Source organism: Phoenix dactylifera, unplaced genomic scaffold, assembly GCF_009389715.1.
Source record: "Phoenix dactylifera cultivar Barhee BC4 unplaced genomic scaffold, palm_55x_up_171113_PBpolish2nd_filt_p 000207F, whole genome shotgun sequence".
Lineage (NCBI taxonomy): Eukaryota > Viridiplantae > Streptophyta > Magnoliopsida > Arecales > Arecaceae > Phoenix > Phoenix dactylifera.
This window is the reverse complement of record NW_024067723.1, coordinates 556,774-573,625: the sequence shown is the minus strand read 5'-3', so window position 1 is coordinate 573,625 and position 16,852 is coordinate 556,774. Positions and strand designations below refer to the sequence as shown.

At 36.8% G+C, this 16,852-nt stretch overlaps 2 protein-coding genes across 2 annotated transcripts; one reads left to right on the top strand and one right to left on the bottom strand.

Moving 5' to 3' along the window:
- Positions 1–110: 110 nt before the first annotated feature.
- Positions 111–1,489, bottom strand: LOC108511757. The gene is made up of 2 exons (XM_017845983.3): positions 1,242–1,489; positions 111–484 (listed from the first exon to the last, which is right to left on the bottom strand). Exons 1-2 carry the CDS (start codon positions 1,465–1,467, stop codon positions 255–257), a joined length of 456 nt encoding a protein of 151 aa, XP_017701472.1. The 5' UTR covers positions 1,468–1,489; the 3' UTR covers positions 111–254.
- LOC103720340 (protein FAR1-RELATED SEQUENCE 6-like) lies at positions 1,416–5,179 on the top strand. The gene is made up of 4 exons (XM_008809999.3): positions 1,416–1,905; positions 2,243–4,519; positions 4,616–4,687; positions 4,781–5,179. The coding sequence occupies exons 1-4, from the start codon at positions 1,807–1,809 to the stop codon at positions 4,874–4,876; spliced, it is 2,544 nt and encodes an 847-aa protein (XP_008808221.1). The 5' UTR covers positions 1,416–1,806; the 3' UTR covers positions 4,877–5,179.
- Positions 5,180–16,852: the final 11,673 nt, after the last annotated feature.

Below are 16,852 nucleotides of genomic sequence, written 5' to 3'. Positions count from 1 at the left end.
AGAGACCAACAAACAAGTTTTGAATTTTGGTTTTGCAAAAAAAAAATAGAAGCTGGTTTTTGTTTTCATGGAAACCGAAAACTGCAAGTGATACTAAATGAGACCTTCAGTGTTCAGCAAGTAACCAAAACCAACTTTTTTAAACATTGATTTATGGATTACACGAGCTTACACTAAAGATCATATAGCATTAGACCATCCAAGTTCATTTCTTTATGCGCATTTAGATATTCATAATATGCTACAAACAAACGCTAATAAAGCATGAAGCCATCGTCATAAGAAACATGCCATCCTCGTCGGCATGGCGGGGCGTTCTGATCATATTCAGCGCAACAACTCCATCTTTTCTTCCAATTAGCCCTCCCCGTATTTGGCCTTTCTGTCTTCTCATTCCACTTATAAACAATCACTCCACTCCTATCGCTCCACTCACCATCTATTCCTTGATGCGGTGGAGCTAATGAGAATAATCCTCTTTCTCCTACAAAAAAAACCATTTTTAGCAAACTAAACTTAACAAATTTAGAACTAAATTAACATTATACATCATAAATCTCTCTCTCTAATAAATGTGTTTGTTTGTGCCCATGCTCAATACTGCATGCTCCCTTACATTTGGGAAATCCCGATTATAAGCAAGAATTTGCCTTCACATCCCGATTATAAGCAATAATTAGGCCCGTTTGGTAGAACTTTTGACGGTAGAGTTTTCAGAAGTAGAGCTTTTATAAAAAGCTATTTGCTATTTGATAACTATATTTCTAAAGTATTGTGGAACTTTAATATGTATTTGGTAAACAAACTACTTTTAGTATGACAAAATGACCATAAAAAATATTACATAGTATTATACGATGGAGTATAATAAAATATAATATATATTAATACATAAATATATAATATAGTATAATATTATTGTAATGTAATATAATATTATTATAATATAATAATATAATATTATATGCTTTAGTATAATAATATAATATAATTTGATATTATATAATATAATATATTAATGTATTATGATATAATGTAATATCAGCTGAGAGGTATGCTTGAAACTCTCCTGCATGGAGGCTTGGACATCACCCTCCGGTTGGTGATTGAACACCCAGGCCCAATAAAACTGGACCCAATTGGGAGACCACATGAAACCCCGAGCCCATTCCGCGCGTTTGGAAACCCAATCCATGAATGAGAAAAACTCAATTCCAATGCCAAGTGGGTACAGGATTTACCTGTTGTGTGGCCGTGGAAGGAGCAAGCCGTGGGGGAGTTATCCCTATCCCGGTAGAGCGTGCCGCATCTCAGGCATCTCTTCTTTGCCGACGCTCCCTCCGTTGACTGCGGAGAGATGGGAACGAAATTCCAGTTCGAACTAGCGTTTAAGGCGGATTTGATAAGAACCTTGGAAGGCTTAGAGGATAACAAGAATTGAGGAAGACATGGGAATAACAAAGCCATGGGGATAAAGAAAAGTGGATTTCTCTGGAGCCGGTGGTCGGAGGTGCGGAGAAACTCAGAAAACAAGAACGGTCGAGCCTTCGTTCGCTAAAATTATAAAAAAAAACCCGACCCCGGATAGGGGGATCCGGGAATAAATTAAGGTGTCCTCCGGTCCGGTTCATGTCCTATCCGGGATATAAATCGGGTTTATTACGCCCAAGCCGAGACCGGACCCGTGAGCGTCTCTGCCCACCGATTTCCGTTAGGGAAGCGGAAGCTTGTAGCCCCCTCCTTCTCTCTAATCCTCCTCAAGAACTCGGATCGAGCTCGTCTGGGGCTATGTAGAGGAAAAACCCTATGGAAGAGAATCCGGCTCCCATGGCGGCGCCGGAGCCGGCGACGGGCCAAGCGGCGGACCCAATCCCAAATCTGACGCCCGTTTCGTCCCCAGCTCCGGTGCGTGCCCTTTCCCTCCCTCCTTTCATTGATTTTTTTTTTTGGGGAAACTCGTCCTATTAACGACACCTTTGGATGCATGAAACAAATCTTCAATTTCGGAATTTTCTTGACTATATAGCTCTCTAATTTTACTTCCTGTGATCACGATTACAAGAACATTGCTATAGCTATGCATCGATTACTGAATTAAGCGTGGGGATTAGATGTTTAGCCACAGTTTCATATCGCTCTGTTCTAGCTGTTCAAGTAATTTTTCTAATTTCAAGCAAGCCTTGAGGGCAAAATACTATTAGCATTGCTATTTTAATTCGAAGGTTAGCGGTTTGGTTAACAGGCCTTGCCCGAATCTGAGCCGAGGGAAGAGCAAAACAATGATGCGGACAAAGACTGTTCTGCTGGGGAACAAGAGGGGAATGAAAACGAATGCTTGGAGGAAGTAAATAAGAACGCTCCAACAAGTGCAGAGGATGCGCTGGTTCCAAGGATGAGCATGACTTTTGATTCGATTAATGAGGCTTTTCAGTTCTATAAGGCGTATGGCTATTTCATGGGCTTTGGGGTTAGAAGAAGAACAAGTCATAACTTTCTTGGAGATCGGTACCGTTCAACATTCACATGTTGTAAAGGAGGGTCAGCAATACTAAAGAAAAAGAACACTAAGTACAGAACGAAACCTGCCGTGAAGACAGAATGCAAGGCCATGATGGTTATAAGGGATCGCCATTTAGAGAACCGTTGGAAGGTGGAGGTTGTTGAGTTGGAGCACAATCATCCCCTTGAACCTGATATGGTTAGATTCATGAAATGCTTTAGGGAGCTTCCAGCTTCAGTGAAAGGGCAGCTCCAGATCAATGACAAGGTGGCCGAGTCTCTAAACAAGTCAATTGATGCAGCAATCGCTCCAGGAGTTGGACATAAAAACTGCTTATCCGGTGAGACGGATTGCACAAGTCATGCAGAAAAGGCAAGAAAACTCAGGCTTGGAGAAGGAGATGTTGAGGCTCTACTGAAGTTCTTTGACAGCATGCAGGCACGGAATTCAAATTTCTTTTATAGTTGGGATATGGATGATGAAGGCCAGCTAAGGAATATTTTTTGGGCTGATGCCAGATCGAGAGCTGAATATCGCTACTTTAGTGACGTCATTACCTTCGACACCAGGTACCTAACCAAACAATATGATTTGCCACTTGCTCTATTTGTTGGAGTAAACCACCATGGCCAGTCTATATTGTTAGGATGTGGTCTTCTTGCAGATGAGACGGCGGATACCTATATTTGGCTTTTTCAGAAGTGGCTAAGGTGTATGAGTGACAAGCCACCTAATGCTATAATTACTGACCACTGTAAAGCCATAGGTGGAGCAGTTGCAAAGGTATTCCCACATACTCAACATCGCTTTTGCCTTTTGCATATTATGAGGAAGCTTCCTGAAAAAATAGGTAAAATGGAAAAAAGAAAGGCAATAAGTGATAAATTGAGTGAGGCTGTTTACGATTCTCTGACAGTTACTGATTTTCAAAGGGAGTGGGCAGAAATGATCGAGCAATTTCAGCTTCAAGACAATGAGTGGTTATCCACATTATATGAAGATAGGAGCCAATGGGTGCCTGTGTATGTAAAGGACACATTTTGGGCCAGTATGTCAGGTATGCAGAAGAACGAGAGTGGTAGCAGTTATTTTGATGGTTATATGACATCCAGAACCTCTATCAGAATGTTTATTGAGCAATATGAAAATGCTTTGAGGAGCAAGTACGAAAAGGAGGCTCAAGAGGATTTCCGCTCATTTAGTACAAATCCAAATCTGTTATCAGAACTGGAGTTTGAAAAGCAGATTGCTGAAGTGTATACTGCAAATATTTTTCAAGAGTTCCAGGTTGAGGTGAAGCACTTGATGCAATGCATCAGTGTCATAGTTGACAGGAATGGGCCCATTGTCACGCACAAGGTGACTGAATTAGCAGCTGGCAAGAAGATTGATTACAAGGTTACTTATAACACTACCGAGGAAGTTGTTTGGTGCATTTGCAAATCTTTTCAATTTAGAGGTATTCTGTGCAGGCATGCATTGTGTGTGTTGCGACAAGAGCTTGTAACTGTGCTACCATGCAAATACATACTCCCACGTTGGAGGAAGGATTTCAAATGGTTGAATGCATCCCCATCATCACCTAGCATTGCATCTCTTCATGAGACAGATATTTATGATGATTTATACATGCATGGCCACCAAGTTTTGATGGATATTGTCGAGATTGGGGCCATTGGTCATGATTTGAAAGAGTTTGCTCTAATGGTATTGAAGGAGGCAAGGGAGAAAGTGATGAAATATGAGGAATCACATGGAGATAGAAGAGTTGGCGACAACACTGTGTCATCCACCTCTCAGTTAGGTGGTAACTGCCATATTCCAGCAGTTTTTGACCTGGAAAATGATGCATCACCCATGGCTCCAATTGCCAGGGTTCTGGATCCTACACAATCACATCCTAAACCTCGCTCACCCATGAAAAGGCTTGTCAGCCAGAGAGAAAGGGCTATCCAGAATTTGAATCCCGGGCAGGTGAAAAACTCAAGGAGCAACAACAGCACAAGTGCTCGTGTGCATGTAGGATTTTGTCCTCACATTCCTTGAAACCCTTTTATAAATCTGAACTGCACATCATTTTCTGTATAACACATCTTTATTTGTTCTTTTGTACAGGGCCAAGAGATCCAACCAAATGAGGCATGGGCAATGACCCCAATTGGAATGCAAGAGGGCTTTGGTCACATGGTTTGTCCATCTGACAACATCAAATATATCTCTGCTAGTAAACTACATTGTTGTTTTTTCATTTTCTTATTTTTTTTTTAAAATTTTTGCTAGGTGGGATCCATATCCATGAATTGGACAATGCACAGTCCTGCTCCTTACCCCCAATGGCCTGAAAGTGGTAGCCTTGACCCTTCTAGAAGGATGTAATATGATAGTGTTAAAATCGTTTGGGGCTGTTGACAAGGGACTTGATGTTTTGGCTTGTAAAAAAGTTATCTTTGAGGTGAAGGATGTATTCTGGTATCGTTAAAAGTGGAAAGCCATTGTTCTTATGTTGTCATGGCATTTTTTTAATACAAATTATACTTATAGTTAGGAATGCTAGCTCCAGCTCACCTAAATGTCTAAAGAAAAGCTGAATTTACAGCAATATGTCACCGTTTCAGTTGCATGTACTAGCAGAGATGTGCATCAAACATATATGACTATGAATAAGAATGTCTATGAGTATATAAGTTCAAGTGGAGATGGGCACTTGCAAAGAGATGTGTTATCCTATCTCCATACTAACAGTACCAGCCCTTCCTATATTTATCGACCAGTCATATGTTAGATTATATATTTAAACATTTTCAATAACAAAGTGCAAATTTGATTTATTCAAAGCATTAAAGAAATAACTCTTTTTGCAAACATACACCAAAAAAGATCCAAGTAAAATCAGATATCATCAATAAGGTTCCTTGTAAATATGTTGATAATATAATGATAATATTAGACGCGAGTAGATAATTGTGATCAATGTCATATCTTATAAACAAATAAAAAATATCCTAAAGTGTGTGACATCCTGGTCTTTGTGGCATCACCTTGTCTGTATCTATGTGGACATGGATTGGAATTGCCAAGTGTTTGTGAAGTGCTGTTCAGATTATTTGCTCCTAAGTGTCTTTCTCGAGAATTTAAGCTAAATAAGGGATGACCATTTATAGATGCTTTACATTTTACCATCTTAATTCTTAGCATCAAGAGCATTATCCTGCTATCCTCAAAGATGTAAATGATGCACAGTAGATCCTCCATTCCTTAATTCCTGACACACACGCACGTACGCGCATATTTTCAGATGTTTGTACATATGACACATCCCCTCATATGAATTATGACCATTTCTTTGTTTAGCTTATGTTCGTTTGATTAACTCAGACTTTATGCATGCTGGCTTGGGAATTGGTTCTTCTATGTTTGAAACCTAAACATGAATCATGTATGATATCATCCCCCTTCATCACAATGCAGATCACGTGTCAGTCAAGAACTTGAATTTTGTAACTTTTTAATGAATCTAATATTTATTATTTCTTGTAAATCATTAGTTCGACCATGATTATTACTTATTGAATAGTTCAACAATGTCATGCTTTTGAATTTGACATCAAGAAAAGAAATGATGACAAAGGATTATCCGGTAAGGTAATCTCATTAGAATGAGGGTGCTTCAACTTTAAATTCTATTGGCATTGAACCAAGAAGCTATGTGCAAGTATTACACCCCTGAAACAAGCAAAAACTCCAACTAAAATATGTATTTAGAATGCATGCATGCATGCACGCATGCACATATATATTTTCAGATGTTTGAACATATAACACAGCCCCTTGTATGAATGGTGACCATTTCTTAGCTTATGTTTGCTTGATTAACACGGACTTTATGCACACTGGCTTCGGAATTGGTTCTTCTATGTTTGAAACCTAAACATGAATCATGTATAATATCATCTCCCATCATCACAATGCTGATCACGTGTCACAGTCAAGAACTTGAATTTTGTAACTCTTTTATGAATCTAATATTTATTATTTCTTGTAAATCATTACTTCTACCATGATTATTACTTATTGAATAGTTGAACTATGTCATGCTTTTGAATTTGACATCAAGAAAAGAAATGATGACAAAGGATGATCCAGTAAGGTAATTCCATTAGAATGAGGGTGCTTCAACTTTAAATTCTATTGGCATTGAACCAAGAAGCTATGTGCAAGTACTACATCCCTGAAACAAGCAAGAACTCCAACTAAAATATGTATTTAGAATGCATGCTTGCATGCACGCACTCACATATGTATTTTCAGATGTTTGAACATATGACACAGCCCCTCATATGAATGATGACCATTTCTTAGCTTATGTTTGCTTGATTAACACAGATTTTATGCACACTGGCTTCGGAATTGGTTCTTCTATGTTTGAAACCTAAACATGAATCATGTATAATATCATCTCCCATCATCACAATGCAGATCACATGTCACAGTTAAGAACTTGAATTTTGTAACTTTTTTATGAATCTAATATTTATTATTTCTTGTAAATCATAACTTCTACCATGATTATTACTTATTGAATAGTTGAACTATGTCATGCTTTTGAATTTGACATCAAGAAAAGATATGTTGACAAAGGATGATCCGGTAAGGTAATTCCATTAGAATGAGGGTGCTTCAACTTTAAATTCTATTGGCGTTGAACCAAGAAGCTATGTGCAAGTACTACACCCCTGAAACAAGCAAGAACTCCAACTAAAATATGTATTTAGAATGCATGCACACACGCACGGACGCACATATGTATTTTCAGATGTTTGAACATATGACACAGCCCCTCGTATGAATGATGACCATTTCTTAGCTTATGTTTGCTTGATTAACACAGACTTTATGCACACTGGCTTCGGAATTGGTTCATCTATGATCACGTGTCACAGTCAAGAACTTGAATTTTGTAACTTTTTTATGAATCTAATATTTATTATTTCTTGTAAATCATTACTTCTACCATGATTATTACTTATTGAATAGTTGAACTATGTCATGCTTTTGAATTTGACATCAAGAAAAGAAATGATGACAAAGGATGATCCGGTAAGGTAATTCTATTAGAATGAGGGTGCTTCAACTTTAAATTCTATTGGCGTTGAACCAAGAAGCTATGTGCAAGTACTACATACCTGAAACAAGCAAGAACTCCAACTAAAATATGTTTTGATATGAGATGGCAATATTTCCATGGTATGTCATACTTCAGAGTTCAGACATTAAGTCCTAGAATGACCTTCTGAAGGGTTAATCTTTTGTGTTATATTCATTTAAACCCATGATCTCAGCTATTCAGATTTTCAGAAAGAGCATCATCAATATGCTACATGGGTGATGGGACACAGCAAGATTGATTTAGGCAAAAAAATATCTTATGGTATGATTTGAATGTTGGAATTTACACTCCACATTGATTACTTTGTTTCATAATAAATTAATACTATATTTATTATATATTTTATTATTAGTATTAATATTATAATTGTATTATACTTTCTATTTTTTATTATTGATTATCGTTCTTTTCGAAAGAGATAAGAATTGGTGAATTGAGCTTTACGTGCTAAGCCAAGTAAGTCCATCGTTCAAGGGAAGCACTGATACCATGAATGGACTCAAAGCCAGATCACAACCTTGATTTTGGTTGTACTTTATTCAGTTGATTGAGCTGGTAAGTACTCATCCTCTGAAGACTCCACATTTTCCTTGATTCATGGTAAACCTTTGTACACTAGAATTGACTACATCTGAAGATGCTTTTCATATTCTACTCTTCCCTATTTCACGAAAAAAAGGACAAGTTGATGAATTTATGGAATCTCAAGATTTAACTGTTTGACTTTTGATGATCAATTAAGATCAATGCTAGATGTTAAAATCTCAAGTCTGGCAGTAAATTAACTAAATGAATGTTGCAAAAAAGTCTATACGATGAAGTGAGGGACAATTATATATTTACCTTGTTTCTTTCTTAAAAACAAAATTGGTACAAGATGTAGGCTCATTTATAGAGGAAGCCTATAAAGTAAGGTTCGCTGTTTCGGTACCGGACCCTATACTGGTGCCACACTAGCACAATGTCGGTACGGTACGGTACGAAAATTTTTTTGGCGTACCGCATATCAGTACGCCACCTGTACCGGGTACCAGTACCGAACTGGTACGGCACGCCCCATACTGCTTGGTTCGGACTGATATTGCATACCATGCTATAAAGCTTACCATCTCGAGTGGCAATTGTTTTTTCTAAACTCATGTAAATTGTGGACCTTTTTAGCATCTTATAGAGGTGTACTACCAATGATAATGGAATTTTATTATGATCGATGAAAATACATTTGGCTGGTCATATGATGAGTTTTAACACCTTCGGTAAACTACCTTTTCTTTCACGTCGTAGATAAGAGAGCATCAGAGAGGTAACATTTGGTACATTAAATGTATCAAAAAATGTTTGCTATCTTTACTTCATTGGTGCAAATCTTACAGTCATTCAGGAATTTCTGTCAAAATAATGTGATCTGATGCCATGAAAATCATGAATTCAACTTGCCAAATTTATTTATTTGCAAGCTGAATCGTGCCTTTAATGGCAATATTGGAGTGAATTTTCAAGCCATACTATGCAGTATCTCGTTTTCCAGCATGCGGCATGTTTAATCTTCTCAAATTTTCAGGAAATTTGCCTTGATGTGATGATGAGGTTTCTGTCATGGGTGGTTCCATTCAAATTCACCATTCAAATTCATGGCCAGGGAATCTAATAATTTTCACATATAGACTGCTTCTATGTATTTACTGCTTGGGCTTAATTTTGTTCTGGACACTGCATATGCTCGAGTTTATCAACACTTGTCAGACAACATTTTTATGTTGATAAAAAATGGATTTGATTAAATATGGATGAAATATGAAGAAGTGTTTAAAGCTAGTATATGTGTCCAATACCATTAATTGCCCCAGCATCACTTGTATGCCTTGCAAATCTCTGAGATAGGTACTGCAAAACATTTTCCATTTGTTTTTATCAAGGGTTAAGATTCCTGTTTGATGTATGAATTTGCTAATTGTTTTCAGTTCAATGCAGGTTTGTCGTTCACCATTATCAAGTTCTTTTGCATATATAGACCTATCGTATAACAATATCTCCTTTGATCTTTCCTTCTATTTGTGCAAATCTGATGTTTATGACCAGTTTTTTGAATTTATTGTTTACTACTATGCATTTATGTAAACATTCTATCTCTATCAAGATCACACCTGTTTGGACTGACTTTACTGCTTGATATTTTGATATAAGTGATAAAGCTGAGCATAAAGTGAGACATGTACATAAGATGAAGGTCAATAGTCGCAATGAAAATGGTAAATTGTGGAAAAATCTTTTGAGGTCTTTGTGTTGGATAAGAACAATTGGCAATCTGGGATCCATATGTCTGACCCAAATTAACAGGATATGACATTATTATTATTTTTAATTATGTTCAATTGTGATTAACAATATTATTATTTTTTAAGTATTTAACTGCATTCCTTAATCAGAGAACATATCATATCTGTTGTCATACCCCCAATTTCTTCCTGTCTTCGATTTAGAATCACTTCAGATTATATGTGTATCACATTCTTATCATCTCCTAAGATGGATCTAAGATTAAATAATATTTACTGCTAATGTTGTGAAAGAGGCACCAGGTAGAGCTAAGCGAACTCAGAGTAGACAGGAAAACATTGAGATTGGAAGGCAAGAGTTTTTGGGATTTATCCTATGGCGTATTAAGATGCCCCCATGGCGGGGTGGGGGGGTGGTTGCGGCGGGGGGTGGTGGGGAGAGGGGGGGGGGGGAGGGGGAGATAATGTTCTTACGGTAATTGTGGAATGGAAAATGTTAAGTGGCCCAATTAGGCAAGGAGTCAAAATACACAGAGAATAAAGTAAGCGACTAAAACCAATATATCCTTCTTTTATCGCTAGCTAACGTATTATAATCTAGATCCTTTTGAATTTATTAGAGGCAAGCTTCATGTACCCTATTCTATTTATTTTAGAAGCATCATAATAGGATACTTAAAATCACATATCGTGTCCATATTGTATCAATATCAGATATTGATGCTCATTAGATACTTCTCGAATATGTGTCCAATGCTTGTATTAAGTATCTTATTTTTCACAATTTAAAAAATAATCGAGATACTTCCTGGATACACTTTAGATACTTTCTTGATAGCTCCAAAAAAGTTGGGGGGGGGGGAGGTCAATTTTGTAGTCTCTTATATTAAAATATGAAGTATGGAAATGGAATAATGGCTCAATGATGAGCTTGTCAAAGCCAATGCTACCATACGAAGCATGGACTATGTATTTTGATAGCCTACTATGATTTATGGATTCTTTTTTTATATATATACATGAGCGTGAATCTAGGTATGCATGTATGTATATGTAGATATCTATGCATATATATATACATATTTATGCATATATATATATATGTACATATTTATATGTTTGCATGCTTGTATAGATGTATGTATGTATCTTAGCCGTATCGTATCCTACCTTATCAAGATTTGCTATATCCACGTATCCGTATTGTGTATATCTTCTTATCTCATATCCATATATGTGTCTCATAGTTGATATATTAATACGCCACTTACATATATACATATATTCTTATGTGTACGTATCTACATATCATCTTAGCCATACGTATCCTACTTCAAGATTTGCCGTATTGGCATATCGATATCCTGTCATATCTGTACCTCTATCCGTATTTGTGCTGTATGGGCATGCATTCACCATTTTTGCAGTCACATATTGGGATCCTCCTATATCACTATTTCTTTTGGTTAGCTCCAGGTTCTTGCTATTCAAGTTAATTTGGTGTCAGATTTTCTAGCTTTTCTGCTTGTTCGTTTCTCTAATTGGCATATCTTATATGCTTCTTGGTCCATTTGATCAACTTCCTCATCTCTAGAATTCAGACATATTTTACCACTCTGCTTCTAAGTGTTCTAATCAAATGGTATTGCTGTGTATTATGCTTGTAAGACTAAAGATTTATTGCATTAGAAAAGAGTACATCAGATGAATCCCATGTTCTGTATCTAAGATGCTAAATTAAGAAAAGATCATATGAGTTTGTTATGGACATGTGCAACATAGCGGATCATGGACAATCCTCTGTAAGATGTCAAATACAAGATGAGGGTTTGGAATGACATGTAAATAGTGAGACAATTTTTTTTTGATGAAAAAATCTGAGACATAATTTGAAAAACTTGGTAGACAAGAACCATCAGTGAGACGGTAATGGTGTTGATATAGCAGGCCACCAAACTGACATTATATGACATATTTTTATGTTTATTTTGGTTAATTTCTATTGATTGTTTTTTCTTTTTCAAGTATGAATCACAAATAGGACCAGATCGCATCTGTACTTCATCGCTACTTCACTGGTTACTTATATATTTCTTCTTTAATCTTCCTATTTTCTGTATATTTGAATTAAGAGCTTATTGCATTCTTTCCTTTTCTTTTTCTTGCATATGCTTGCTTTCTGTTTTGATTCAACTGTTTTTAGACAATCAGCCCATTCTGAGTCCCTTCACAGTTCCAGGCAGAAGCCTGTATTTGTGATAGGTGTATGGTTCAAAGTTACTGGGTGAGTTTAGAGCAGTTAAGATACAAGATGATTGAAATAAAAAATGATGGAATACAGAGAAATTCAACATGATGAAGGAGAGAAGGATTGTCCTGGATCATTGACTGGTAGGGAGTCACATTCTAGAGAGGCTTTGCAGATAAGTATTCTATGTGTAAGATTTAAGTTAGTTGCTGATGTTGGATTGAGTGACTGAATGAATGAATCTTAAGCATGTCAGTTAATCTAGAATAGTTGGAAAGCTTCATCAGGACACACCCTACACTCAATCTCTGAAAAGAGAGTTTTCAGACAATATTCTGGCAACTAACTGTTCAACTAATATCTCTGAAAAGAGACTTTTTAGACAATACTCTGGCAACTAGGTGTTCAATTAATATGCCAATCAATTAATCAGATGTGATTTTAAAGAATTTAATGGTGCTATCGTCATTGCACGTTGATTTAAATGCTCTCGGCAGACTCCTACATAGTTGCTTTCTCTGTTGTTTTAGAGAAGAGTAAGTGTGATTATGAACCTGGAGCATCAAGCAATCTAAGATTTGTGTTGATCATAAAGCTATTCATGGATAAATGGGCTGGGACATCCATTAGGGCATCTATATGAAGATTTGTGGAGAGGATGGCTTTTGACATGTTCCTAGCGGCCTGACGTGAGCTATTGATATGGTGAAGTGTTAAGAAAGCAAGAAGATCACCATCTTTTCTCTGTGGTCAATAAATTTGAATTCACTGAAGAAAATTTGAGTAAGTTCAAGTTGTGGAATTAAGTAATAGCTAGTGATAGCCATTGAACTATAAGAACTATATACTCGCAAACTTAGCAGTAATCTTTATCAATTGGAAAAATAGAAAAAACTTGAGCAAACATCTCAAAGCTTTAACTACTCAACATAGTAAATATTAATAAAGGTAGTACAATTAAAATTTAACCAAAACTAATTATCTGACCTTAACCATTAAAAAGACCTTCAAATAAGATTAATTCTATGTGACCCAAAATGCCTGCTTGAACAAAACTTACTATTGAATAGATGTTGACTTACTGACTCGCACTCAACCACATTAAAGTTTTCTATGATGTTAGGCAGGATCAAATATCATTGTGCATCGAGGTATCATGGAGCTTGTCGTTAGCTTTTCAGTAATACACAATATTAGTTTTCAGATATCCAATTTGAATGTTATGGCCTTCAGAAGTTACTATTGATTCAACAATATATAATACATGTCATTTGGATATGCAGTTGAAAATTTATGCTTTGAAAATTTATCACGTTGTTCTAGCTTAAATTCATCTTCTTGACTTCTTTTTGTCCTTGATGTTCTTTATGACCAATTGTGCACCAGCTTTGCTTTGTGATTGCCTATGTCACAGGCATGTGGGTCATAGAACTCTCTTTTGCATTTATGGCATTTTAAAGGATCCCACACAATCCATGACTTACTGGAAATATTCATAGCTTTGAGTATGGAAGGTCTGCTTAATGCAGCTTGTATATTTCTGACATGTTATGTATGTATTCATATGAAAATCAATCATCCAGAAAGCACTAATGGTCCTCCTCTTGCTATGTTTAGGGAAAAAAGAGCTTTTGTCATTTGATTGGATTCTTCAATGTCCAATGAGAGATTTGAGAGGTTAGTGCATTTACGAGATGAGAGTTGTCAGAAAGCCCTTTAGTATCATGGCACTTGGTCCTTTTGACGAACTAAATCTTGTCGACAGGGGGATAAAGAAGGCCTCAAAGTAAAAGGAGAGGAAAAGTCTTTCATCAAATAAAGGGGAAAGCAGCACTTAAATATATCAACTTTAATGGGAAGGAGAGCACCTTTGATGGATTTACACCAAGCTAGAATTGATTATGGACCCTCAGAAGAAAAGGCCTTCCTACCAAAACAGAGTGATGCAATAGTTACTTATGGGAATGTGTACAAGAAGTTTCAGTGGATTTTCATTCTGATGCCCACCACATAATTTTATAGGACCATTTACCATAGGATCTTCATCTTAGTTTGTCATACTATTCATGGATATCAGGAAAAATTATCTGTTCTAGAAGTCCTTGATCTCTCACTTCCAGTTTGGTTGTTATCTTGTCTGTTGATTGCCCCCAAAAAGCTCTGATATTTATTTCATGACCCTAGTCTTTCCACATCAACATTAACTTTCTGAAATGAATATAATGTTATTTTGTTTGTTTCCTGTAGATTCTGTATCTAGTGCAATACTCAGTTCTCATCCTGAGCAAACAACTAGTATACCCATGTTTTTGTTATATTACCTTTTAACGGGATCGAATGCTATTGTGCTCATAATATTTCTTGAAAGGGGATCTGATGTTATTATAATATACCTGTTTCTGATTATTCAAGATCTGGTTATCTATATATATGGTCAAGTAGATTTCCTGAGAAGGATGCTTGATGGTGTTTGCTTTATAATACATTGCTTTTTACTAAATGTGTGACATGGTTATCTTTTAGCGCATCGTAAGAGAACTTACTTTATTGCAGGTCTCTGATATTGGTTTCGACAAAAATGGATCATCTGACATTCTATAGGTACACTGAATTGTTTGTGAATCCTTAGTCTTAAAAATTCTTGTACATTTGGTATACGCTAAATGAACTGTGATAAAAAAGAATGAAGGTTGTTACTTGTTAGGTCTCTCTTTCACACACATACCTGACTTGATTTTATCTGAGATGGCGATAGCTTCCGAACCCTTAAAGTTTGTCGACATGTTGGTCAGCGAAGGGCATAGTGCTCGGCCTTTCTTAAGCGTCGGCTGGTGAGAATCATTTTCATTGTTTGGTGTTTACTATCCTATTAGTGGCTATCTTTTAGTTGTCAACCTTCACCTTTTGATTTATCCTTGATAGTGGTGTTGCACCAATCACACATGCTGCCATTGATGCACCACCACCCATTAACATCTGATAGGTGGCTATATATTTCTTATGTTGATGATGTGAAAATGGGTGCATATCTGATAATTGTAAATTCCAAGTTGAGAATTGAAAGTATGAATATTAAAGCTCTAAAATAGCAGTGTTTTATGAGCACAAATTTATTGCTATCGATTTTAAAATCAAATTGAGGTTTAGCTCTCTATGTTATTACAAGTTGAATAAAGATGTGTATGTAGTATTATTGGAGTCGGATGAATGGAATAGAAACAATGTTTGCTTGCAAGTGGAACTACAAATTTATGCTATAGAAATATGTGCAGAAAATAATCCTGTGCAACGGGCAGCTCGCTGGTCCACAAATAATAGGCGTCACCCTTTTTTTGGGGTGGAATTTTATATAAACTTTCGGGAGAACTATTTCATGTGAATCAAATATTACGAACCCACGAGCGAGATTCCCAAAGACCAAACTACTACCCAGTCAAAAGAAGAAAAAAAAGAGGGAAAAAAAAAACAAAAAATAAAAGGACCGGAGGCCTCTTATGTAGTTAGCAAGTGGTGGGTGAAACAAAAAGACTTCAAATTAAGTCTTAAATATACTAGAATTCAAGGTCTTTTATCTTTAGACTTACTAAAATGTTTCTGTATCATTAATCATGCACATCTTGATAAATCCAAAACTCAAACTATGGACATACATAATACAAATCAGAAAAATACATCCAACTAATTTACAGAAACAAAAAAAAAAAATATTAGTGTTACGAAGTTATTAGTATGAACAAAGCAAACCAATAAACTAATAGCAACCAAGCTGGAGGCGGCTACCTCCATTTTCAGCAGTGCATTAGATTCACATTAATTAGCCTCAGCCTTACCAATGGGACAGTAGATTGGGTAGTCTCTCATGTAACTAACCATTATAAAGAAACTCTTTGGTTGGAGGAGAGAGAATTATTCGATGCGCTATGGAACTTGATACATTCATCTGAAAAAAAAAAACTCTCAGGCCTGATGCTGGAGCAGTGCGTGCATTGCAGTTAGTCTGGCTTGTTGGCCTTTACTGGGATTTCATATACCTCTTCACCTTTAGGTGATCAGCCTATGCCTGATCACTTTCCAGCCCTACTCCCGCCCTCCGGATTTTATGGAGGGCTACAGAGTTGGACAATTATTGGTGGACCTAGGTCTAGCTTCAGAACAGAGCATACCTTTTACCCCGTTTGCCTTTTTATCCGGTAGTAAAATTTTTCTCCAATATCATGCGTGTGGGGTGGGCCCCCTGGTCGGATTCTTAAGTCATCTGGTGGGCCCATCAGTCGGAGCCTTCCATTGGGCCCCGTTGAGGTCCATTGGGCCCTTCGGGGTCTAATCAAAGCAGCCAGATACTTCTTGCCGACAGTTTCTGGGTCCGGGACTGATGGATCCTGAGCGCACAGTGGATGAGCCCACGTGAAATCAGATGATCATGACTGCTCAACTAATGAACTAGTAATGGAATCAGCCAATAGAAGAAGTTAAGGGCTGGGGTCCACCAAAAACTAATCATTTATGGGATGGCCAACATTATAAGATGGATGCTTTCTTTCCCTTTTTAATCCTCAAAAAAGATTAGTGATTTGATGCTGCTTGGGAGAGAGAATGTTTGGAGTACCTCACGACTCGAGTTCTTATCGATGAATTATTGCGTGCACCAGCAATTAGCCTAT

Coding starts and splice junctions, on each gene's coding strand:
- LOC108511757 (XM_017845983.3), bottom strand. CDS start 1,467: ATGGCTTTGTTATTCCCATGTCTTCCTCAATTCTTGTTATCCTCTAAG. Junction 485..1,241: donor CTTCCACGGCCACACAACAG/GTAAATCCTGTA, acceptor TTTTTTTTGTAG/GAGAAAGAGGATTATTCTCA.
- LOC103720340 (XM_008809999.3), top strand. CDS start 1,807: ATGGAAGAGAATCCGGCTCCCATGGCGGCGCCGGAGCCGGCGACGGGC. Junction 4,520..4,615: donor GCACAAGTGCTCGTGTGCAT/GTAGGATTTTGT, acceptor TCTTTTGTACAG/GGCCAAGAGATCCAACCAAA. Junction 4,688..4,780: donor AAGAGGGCTTTGGTCACATG/GTTTGTCCATCT, acceptor AATTTTTGCTAG/GTGGGATCCATATCCATGAA.